General features: G+C 34.3%; 1 protein-coding gene across 1 annotated transcript; it reads right to left on the bottom strand.

Moving 5' to 3' along the window:
- Positions 1-240: 240 nt before the first annotated feature.
- LOC110901361 (protein FAR1-RELATED SEQUENCE 2-like) lies at positions 241-1,447 on the bottom strand. The gene is made up of 2 exons (XM_022148192.1): positions 1,205-1,447; positions 241-864 (listed from the first exon to the last, which is right to left on the bottom strand). The coding sequence occupies exons 1-2, from the start codon at positions 1,445-1,447 to the stop codon at positions 241-243; spliced, it is 867 nt and encodes a 288-aa protein (XP_022003884.1).
- Positions 1,448-10,559: the final 9,112 nt, after the last annotated feature.

The following is a 10,559-nucleotide window of genomic DNA, read 5'->3' as shown; positions in this document are numbered from 1 at the left end:
GTTACAATAAAACGCAATAATCAAAAAATACCATTTAAAGTATATTGTTCTATGTATAAAACGAAATAACAATATATTGTTGTTATCATAAAACGCAATTAACCAAAACAAACTGATATTTATGAATGATATCTCAAAGCGCAGTAGCAAAAAGAGATGAAACCTATACATCATAAAACGCAATGACAAATTTTTTTTTTACTTATTGACATCTAATTTTGACAGAATTTGTATACATAATTACATTGCATTGCTAGAACCTATAGCATTAGAAGAAACTTTATCTTTACATGTGCGACTGTTATGTCCTTTTCCACCACATACACGGCACGATTTCTGGATCTTTGATGATTTCTGAATTGCAATCTCACGATTAGACTTGATCCTTTTTTGTACACCGCATCCTTTGGTCCTTATTTTGATCGGGACACGAATCATAGAATCTGATTTTTCTAAGTTCCCTCCAATATCAGCAAATCTTTCTTTGCGACTAGGAGGCAGTGCAGCAACCATAACCTCATCCGCTTTATTAATATAACTTTTAACATGATCCCTGTAACGACACAGTTCATCTAAATCGCCAACCAGCCTATTAACCACATACTCATTTGCAACAACGATTTCTCTATAAACTTTATCAATTTCACTATTCCTACCAATTTCATCAAACCGAATATTGGAATGATTTGATCCAACGGAAACAACATCTCTCATCCATCTTCTATGAACATATCTTCTAGGAAACTCAGTTATATCACCATACCGTAATACGTAAAATATATGGCGGCACAATATACCAAATTGTTCAAACCGTTTGCAAGAACAACTTATACTTAAAGCATCTTCTTGTTTGTTGTATTGCACCTGTAAATAAGATTAAAAAGCTGTATAAAATTAGTGAAATGTAATATAAAACGCAATGAATAATAAATATAATACAGATATAACTATATGATCATATAATGATAAAACGCAAAAAAAGATGAAAAATAAAACGCAATATATATTTAAACAATATAAATTTAAAAAATACCTTGAAAAAAGATGTGCATGGCTGTCTGAAATCCTTTATTTCAAAATATTGAACATCACCCACAGTATTAAGAGACTTTGACATACACTTTGTAATGGCAGCATCAATTTCAATCTGAATATCCTTAAAAATTGTTTTGGTATATATTTTTTATGCTTGTTTCTCCAATACAAAGTCACTCCAGGGTTTACACTCAATATACCTTGTATCATGATCATTCCTCCTATGCTCATGCCTTTGAATATCCATTGCAGTCTCAAAATGAGTGAAAAATTCAACAAGTGTACATCTTGGATTGCAAATCTGACCAAAGAAGTAATTCTCGCTTTCACATCTTGACGTAGTACGCATAAGTCCAGCCAAATCCTCTCCATGGTAATAAGCAGGAATCCAATCAAATCGAAGATCGTACATATCTTTTAACCACTCATGATTTTCCAATCAAAAGTAGACATTATTGAATGCCACTCAGTTTCAAAATCTTCTGGAATAATAGTATCATTCCAAACAACATGAGTCATTCTTGTATTAAAATCAGTGTTTGCTGACAAAACAGAACCAACCTAAATAAAAAGTTATAAAATTATTAAACATAAAACGCAATAATTTAAAACCAAATATATTGAAAATGATAAACATAATGCATTGATGATAAAACGCAATTGTTTTGTAATTCTATTGATAAAAATGTTAGGGGATCTTATTGTATAATACATAAAACGCAATAATAAAACAATATAAAATTGCAGTTTGTTATATCATAAAACGCAGTTAATACCTTTGTCTTCAATTTCTCCCATATATGCCACATACATAACCTATGCCTACTTCTTGAAAGTACATCCTTAATAGCTCTCTTCATTGCAACATCTTGATCAGTAACAACAACTTTCGGCTCACTTCCAAAAGCATTAACAAAGCACCTTAAAAGCCATCTATAAGAATCTGCAGTCTCCGAACCAAGTAATGCACCACCAAATGTGACATTCCTAAAATGATTATCAATACCAGTAAATGGTACAAAAACCAAATCATACCTGCATATAAAACAAATTAAAAAAGCATTAGAAAAATTAGAACAAGATATATAACGCAATAAATGAAAAAAACTTACTTGTTTGATTTATAAGTAGCATCAAAACCAAATATGTCACCAAACACTGTATAATTTTTTTTTTGATTGCTCATCAGCCCAGAAAAGCCCTTTCAATCTTCTATCTTCACCAATAACATAATCACATGTGAAACCAGGACAACATTCTTTCTTCCTAATAAGACGCCTAACTACCATTTCTGCATCATACTCTCCAATGTAAAGATTCAAATCCCTTCTATAATTCTTACAATCAACTTTACTAGCACCAACACCAGCAAAACCACCATACATTGTTTTCATAATACTGAATGCTTTAACAGGTCCAATATTGATTGCAGACAATCCAGATATAAAACTTTCTTTCACATAATCGATACTTCTGGCAGCCGGCAAGAAATGAATATCTTCATCTTCAACAAAGATATGATTATGTTCTTCTTCAAAGTAGTAGATTTTAAACATACTATTGTCCTCTAATATTAGTTTCACATGAGCACTGCATCCAACTCTTTTTGAACCTCTATTACGTCTAACAATCTTTTTACTATTCTCAACTGAACCAGAATCTATTTCTTTGCTAACATGAAATCCTTCTTTTGAACAGACAATATATCTTATTTCACTAAACCACCAGCATTTTTCCAAGAGGTATTTTTTCTTGCAGAAAAACCTGCAGCAAGTGCATATCTCTGATAAAACGCAAAAGCCTTATCAAATGACTTAAAAAACATTCCAACAGCAGGTGTAATAGATCCACTGACTTTAGGTTTGAAAAACTTTCTTCCACTATTTATGCATACACGTTCCTCCCATTTGGAAATGTTATCTTAAACAATTAAAAAAACTATAAAACGCAATACCTCTTACAGAATAATGTTTTTAGTGATAAACCTAAAAATATGTTAATAAAAATTTAAAAATACAAACCTTTAAAGGTTATAAAAGCATAAAAAGCAATACGTTCAGTAAAACGCATCATGTGATCTGAAACACTTAACAAAAAATCATAAAACGCAATACAACCTATATAATAATGTGTTTACTGTTAAATCTCAAAATATGTTAATAGTAATTTAGAAATACTAACCTTTAAGGTTTGTATATGAACTATTATGGATAAAAGCATAAAACGCAATACATTCAGTAAAACGCATCAAATGATGAACAAACAAAAATTATACAACAATAACAGTTATAGCTTTATATTACATAAATCTTAAACTAAAAGTTTGTATGCATAAAATTTAATTAATATCATAAAACGCAACTATTCACTAAAACGCAATAAATGATGAAGAAACAAAACAAACAAATTATGTTAAATTATACAACAATAACAATTAAACTTATGAAAAATCAAATATTAATTACAGAAACACGAATTATAAAACGTAAAACAATGAAATTTAGACAAAATAACAAAAAATTACTCAAAATTGAAGCTAAACATACCAGCAGAGTCTGTCGAAGACATTGAAGTTATCGAATTGACGAACGAAAGAAGATTAATGTTTGAAAAGAGGTGAATTTGCGATCGATGGCGATTTAGGGTTATAGAATCTTCAATTCTGTTATGAGAGTGATGAACTAAAAAAACAGGTAACAGAATCTATAAATTAGAACGAAGATATGATAATGTAAAAAGACGAAAAAGCCCACGCGTCTAAAAATTTAAAAAAAGATGATGAACGGCTAAGATTGCTTCCTATACTTCCTAGCCAAAATAAACTTCCTATTTGATCTTTACCCTAGTAATAGGTTCATTATAGAAAAATTTAGTTCTTGCTAGGAAATTTGTTAAAAATTTTCTATGAATGCTTCATGTTTTTAAAGACTATTCCTTCTTAATTCTTATGTACGTTTTTAAAGACTATTATTTCTTAATTTTTACGTACAAATGACTAGTTACGTAAAAAAACTTGTTAAACTAATTTGTTTATATGTCTTATATATAAATCTTTACTTACACATATATGTTTTAGTCAAATATTACCTAAGAAATTTAATGACTAAATTTGTTAAGTGAGGTAGTGTACTATTCTGTATTTTTGAAATATGTCGTTGAAAAAATGTATTGTAAAGTAAAGAGGTTGAAATGCAAAGTCAGAGTGTTTGAATATTGCTCAGGATATCCGAATATTGCTCGGGATATTAGAACGAAAAAAGACAATTAAACGGTAATAAACACAAAGATTTACGTGGAAAGCCCTTGATCAGTTGAGATCGCCGACACAAAACCTTGGGCGCCAACTATAAAGTCGTTTGCCGCAATCTTTAGTATTGAATATGTACAAAGATTATAACTCGAGAGCTATTCTGATCGATATTAAGTGTTATAACGATTTCATGTGTGAGTGAGAGTGTTTCTTCAAGTGAAAGTGTTAGCAATAATCGAGATGAGAAAGTGGTGTCGTGATCAGTGCCTAATCGATTAGATAGCCTCTCTATTTATAGTACAAAAATGTAACAGTATATCCTATCCTGAAATATCAGGGGTGCTGGAGAATATTCATTTCTAACTGTTGTAGACTTGTTCTCCAAATTCCACACGTGCACATTAACTACAATCTCGATATTCTCACCGATAATCCCCATGATATTCATTTATGACCGTTACATGACTCATTACTCTCATTCTTCAACGTATTCCGATTAATCAACATTGACCAACTCTTTGATTTGTTCCCTGCATTAGTTAAATAACATGCGCAAGAAATAAGTTAGTAACATATCGGGATTATGTTCTGGATATCAAACCTATCCGTATCCCGAGACTCCTAAACTATATTCAGATTATTAGTCATAATTCAGTTCGGAATACAAATCAGAATTTTCACCCATAACAATTGTCTCCAAAATTTGACAGCCGTTATCACCATATCATAGCTTTTAAATTTTCTAATGGTTTGACCTGTATTTCAAGGTTGTGCAACATCCAAGTTTTCTGAGCTAGCTCCTGCAAAAAGTGACGCAATTAAGAAGACAAACTCCCTGTTAGAAGTTTCTACTAATATTTCGCTTCGAAACTCTTATCTCTGTAGCTATTTTGGACACACAGTTCTCAAAATCCAACATCTCTACTGGTAAACAACTATACTTTTCTGCCTAGTCTGCCTAATTCTAATCCTTTTTAAACTCCTCTAGTTATCCCCAAATTAATCTCCTATGATACCAAGGTCAATAAAGAGAAGACTTCTCTAGTGATTTCGTCGCCACCTATTTCATTTACTCGCTCCAAAGCTCCCAATGGTATGAGGAAGAAGGCCACTGATGTGGTTTGAAAAACAATTTAGTTTTTCATGGTCCTATCTTTATGGTGGTGATAGTTTTTAAACAATTTTAATTTTATGTTTGAAAAATGTTTAATGGTGGGAATGGAGTGATCTTGCCTTTTAGAACGAAGCTCTAGTCATCTTTAACAATTTGCTTTAGGAATACTCTTAGGTGCTTCTAATGGATGGATCCCAGTTTGGGATGAAATTGAAAGCACCTTCTTTTGATTAATATAAGAGTAGTTCATGGCTTATTCGTTTTTTGATACGATTACCTTTTTATTTTCCTTATACATTCTATTTAAAAATAGTTTAGAATATCCTGATAGGATATTGAATCCTTTCGGGATCCTTAGCATAAATTGTGGTTTCAAATATTTGATATTTTTGTTTAACCTTTGATTTTTTAAAAGTATATTTTGAAAAATTAGGTAAACATAAGAGCCGTTAGCAAAAAATTATACTATTTAGTGACATCAACATGATTTTAAAAAATCAGTCTAAGATAAGAACGCATTTAAAAAGAGAGTATTGCAAGCATACCATGTCAGAGACATACCTTAAATTGAAACGGGTTTAAATATCCCTATCAGGATATTGAAATATTTGGAATCCTTAGAAAATTTAAAATTTCAAAAATACTTTTTTTTCAAAATTTAAAAATTTATAGCTTTAAAAGATAAATATAAGTTAGATGAAAAGTGTTATAACCTGAGAATCATCTGGGACGTATATACACCTAATTAGGGATATGTATGTTAGGTCTGAGACCATTTCATGGTGTATGCTTTTTGCAGATGATATTGTGTTAGTGGCAAAGACAGTTAGTAGAGTGGTGGGCAGATTTAGAGGGCAAAGAGTTAAGAATTAGTCGTGATATATATTTTTATTGTGATTTCAGTGGTGGATGAGACAATGAAAACACTCAGGTTACCATTGATCATCAAGTGTTTCTGCATGCAACTAAGTTCAAGTATTTAGGATCATTTGTTAAAGAGGTTGGGGGGGGGGATACATAGTGTTGTAGCCCATCGCATCTAAGTTGGTTGGTGTGGGTAGAGTGCAGCCACTAGAGTATTGTGCGACAAAAGGTTTCCAACTTTATTAAAGGGGAGATTTTATAGTGTCACAGTTAGACCTTCTATGTTGTATGGGACAGAATGTTGGGCCATCAAGAAAACTTAGGTGCGCAAGATGGCAGTAGCAGAGAGGAGGATACAAAGGTGGATTTGTGGGCACACAAGGTTAGACCACATAAGAACTGAGGCTTTTAGGGTAAGGTTAGGAGTTGCTAGTATATTATATGAGATAAAAGAAAGGTTATTGAGATGGTTTGGGCATAGGAAGAGGAGAAAACCATTAATGCCAGTTAGAGCAGTGGAAACTATCATGGTGAACGTGAAGAGAATAAGAGGCAGGCCCAAAATGACTTGGAATTAGTGGATTAGATGTGATTTTATTGTGTTGCACCTCTCTAAGGACATTATCCAGGATATGAGTTTATGAAAACTTAGGATTAAGGTTAATGATTAATGTCTCCTAGGTTCGTCTTAGGGGATTAGATTTTCCTTTACTTTAGGGCAACTTTGCAAGTGATTGTATGCTTCTACATATGCCTATATTTTGTTTTAATATGTCATACTTTTTTAATAATGTTACTCTCTCACCACTTCTTTTGTTTGTGTTATTGGTAGTTTTTTGTTATATATTCTTGTTGTTAGTTGTTTGTTTATCTGCTGTATATGTTGGGTTAGGGGTCTCTCTAGACTCAACCTCTCTATCCCCAGGAATAAAGGTAAGGTTTGCCTACATCCCACCCTCCCCAAACCTTGCCAATAGCTTTGCTATTTGCAAGATTTACTGGGTATGGTTGTTGGTTGTTGTAGAAAAGATAATAGAATTCCTATCATTTAATAAAAATATAATATAAATCTTGGATATTGTTAGAGAAGTGGATAGAAATGCCAAGCTTTTGAAACCCTGGGGATACCAAGGAAAAAAAATTGATGAAAGTGGCGAAAGTGACCAAACCACAAAGACGAAAATGACAATTTACTCTTCATTGTTATTGACGAGTGCAAATAGTAATACAAACTTAATAGGATGCACATGCTAGCATTAGAAGGTTAAATACCAAAAAACTAACTACACACATAGCATGCAAGCGTACATATCATTATAGCATAATAAGGTAGGATACCATATATCAATGTGTGGATACAATGGCTCTTGATACTAGATCCTCCATGACTATTTAACCGGTGTAAAAATGTTTTTTAATTGAAAATAGAGAAGTAAATAAAAGTATGAAACAAAGTTGTTATGAATTCAGAATTTGGAATACAACCATCCAGACTAGATTGCCCTGAATTTTGTTTTGAAATGTTTATGGAATGAATTCATAATGTCACACCCCAACCGATGGCGGAATCATCGAGGTGCGGCACTGAGCGAAACAGATTGTCCAGAAGTTTCCATAACAACTATATTTACCAAATATTTAAAGCAATATGTCCCATACCATGTCATAAATGATAATACAATTATTACAGAAAAGATCTAGTGAAATTGTTCTGTTCCGACAACTCAGATTCTTATTACAGACAATTGTTTATTGTTGACCTAGGTCTTTCCTAGCCTCGATTCACAGCAAAGTAAGCAAATAAGCATCCTAAGCACCTGTCACATACGTTAAAGTAAAAGTCAATACACATAGTGTAAAGGTGAGCATACAAGTTTAATAGATATAATAGAGTTCGAAATCGATTACGCATAACCAGCACGTACACAATGTGAAATGAGGCATGTTAGTTATCGACATGAACCTATCGATACCAATGACTGCGGGTTGACTGCCCAAGGCAGTTCGCGATACACACTCACCACTGTGAGCCATGTAACTAATTGTCCTTAACAACCCCTGAGTGAACAGGTGCTGAGTCCAAACTATAGTACTATCGTTGCTAAGGCAGGTAGACAACATTCCATGTGTAAACATAACAAACAAGCATTCATTAAGTCACGTATAACATGCGGTAACGGTTAGCGTTAAAAGTATGGCGTAGTGTGTTCGATGTGATTTAGAATAAGTAACGTATGTAACACCCAAAAGTGCATAAAGCAAAAAGGGATCGAGTATACTCACAGCGATTAGTGGATTGAAGGGAGCGCTAGAGAGTAAGGTTAGCCTGATCAGAATGATAGCATAACGATAAGCGACACGTAAAACGATACAAGTGCTAGTGGGTCGGACGGCAGTTCGATCGGATGGTAGCCCGATCGGACAGCCGGTCGTTCGAGTGATAGTCCGCTCGGATAGTCATCCGATCGGATGACCTTTCGCGTGGATTGTTTCTTCCTTTAAGAAGGATGTGTTTGTGTATGATGGCTTGACTTTTGAAGTTTTCGTTGTAGCATTTTGAAAACATAGAAGTATCTCTACCTTTCGGGTCGGTCGATCGGACGACTACCCGATTGGTTGGACACTTTAGTGAGAACAAGTTCACAGCAGGACGGTCACTCGATCGGATGCCTACCCGATCGGGTGGCAATCCTTATGCATGGAACATGTTGAAAATTGTCTAAGTGTTGAAGTCTGACCATTACATGGTTGAGTGGTAGTCCGATCGGATGGTAATCCGATCAGTCAGTCCTTCGTTCAATGTTCATCCTTCAAGGTTTTGAAAACAAAAGTTAAGTGTGGGACCAATGTGTAGATCGACCGGGTGACAACCCGTTCGGGTGACAGTCCGATCGGATGGCATTCCGTCCTGGTCGTTCCGTTCGTCTTACACTTGGTTATTTTGATAGTTTGTCGTTTTATTGAGATGTCTTGATAACGTGTTAAGCAACAGGAACCTCGTCAATACTTGGTACTCCTGATCGGACAGGAACCACCCAAATCCGAGCAGCTAACTGTTCGAGACAGTGTCCCACGTTTAACCCGAAATCGGTAAACCTCGTGGATAGAATCCAGATCTTGGACCAACACAACCACAAGAAGGAGTAGAAAGTCGGTACAAGCTCCGATTCTATTGGTTTTGAGTGCATTGAGTGTAAAAGAGTTAAAATAAAGTTGGAAAACCTTCTCTCAATCCTTTTCATCGTGATTATGTTTAGATCTTATGGAAGATCTTTGTTTGTTTATGTGGAAATCTGTTAGATTCAAGTTGTTCTTGAAGGATTGAAGCCAAAACATGAAGTTCATAGGAACACCATGATGACATCATCCTAGAACACCTTAAATCTAGTGATTTCATGGTTAAAAGTTAAGATTAAAAAAGATAGAAAGGTGTAGAATCAAGTGTAGATCAAAGATGTACAAGATTTAGGTTGAGATCTTACCGGAATTGAGAGAAATCGGAGGAAAAGGTGAGCAAGAGGGCTGGTCGGACGTCAGAGAGCAAAAATGGAAAGTTTGATGGTGACATGGGGTACTTATAGGGTTACCCAAAGTGGAAAGGGGATGGTCAATCGGTTGGCAGCCTGGCCGACTGGCTGATCGATCGAGCTGTAGCTCGATCGAACTGCTGGTCGATCGGCTGGTCGCCTGATCGATCAGTCACTTGGTTTGAGTGTTCGGCGTGACGAGTTTTGCTGTTTCGATTGCGATTGCGAGCATTGCGATGCGATAGAGTTTCCTATTCAAATTACTTTTAATCCTACTATATCTAACATACAATCATCCTATTTCACTTGTGTTTAGCGTTTGCGATTCGATTGCGATTGAGTTTCGATTGCGTTTCAATTGATCACCACAACATAGCATAAATAAACATGTACAAGTAACACATAAGGCACACACACGTAAAACAATATTCAGAACGCGTAATTCGAGTTGCGAGTGCGATTGCGATAAGCGATAAAGCGATCAGATATACGATAAAGCGTCGAATAAACCTAGATTATTACTAAGTACTCCACATAATACAACTAACGTTATGCGTAAAATAGACTAACTACGAGTCAAAGAAGTCAAAACAGGAATTGAGCAAGGAGTGACAGATCGCAATTAGCAATCTTTTCTTCCTTTGACTTCAATCTTGACTTTGACTTTGGCTTTCGAAACACAGGGTGTTACACATAATGAAAACAATTTTTTAGATATATATACATTTTTATCAAAACAACTTTTGAAGTGCTAACAAGATTAGGTCGC

This window comes from Helianthus annuus, chromosome 13 (assembly GCF_002127325.2).
Source record: "Helianthus annuus cultivar XRQ/B chromosome 13, HanXRQr2.0-SUNRISE, whole genome shotgun sequence".
Lineage (NCBI taxonomy): Eukaryota > Viridiplantae > Streptophyta > Magnoliopsida > Asterales > Asteraceae > Helianthus > Helianthus annuus.
This window is presented reverse-complemented; position numbering and strand designations above follow the sequence as displayed.

Excerpts from the sequence above, each read along its gene's own strand:
- LOC110901361 (XM_022148192.1), bottom strand. The coding sequence starts at position 1,447 with ATGTACGATCTTCGATTTGATTGGATTCCTGCTTATTACCATGGAGAG. Across the intron at positions 865-1,204 it reads GTAAACCCTGGAGTGACTTT|GTGCAATACAACAAACAAGA; the intron begins GTATTGGAGAAA and ends TCTTATTTACAG.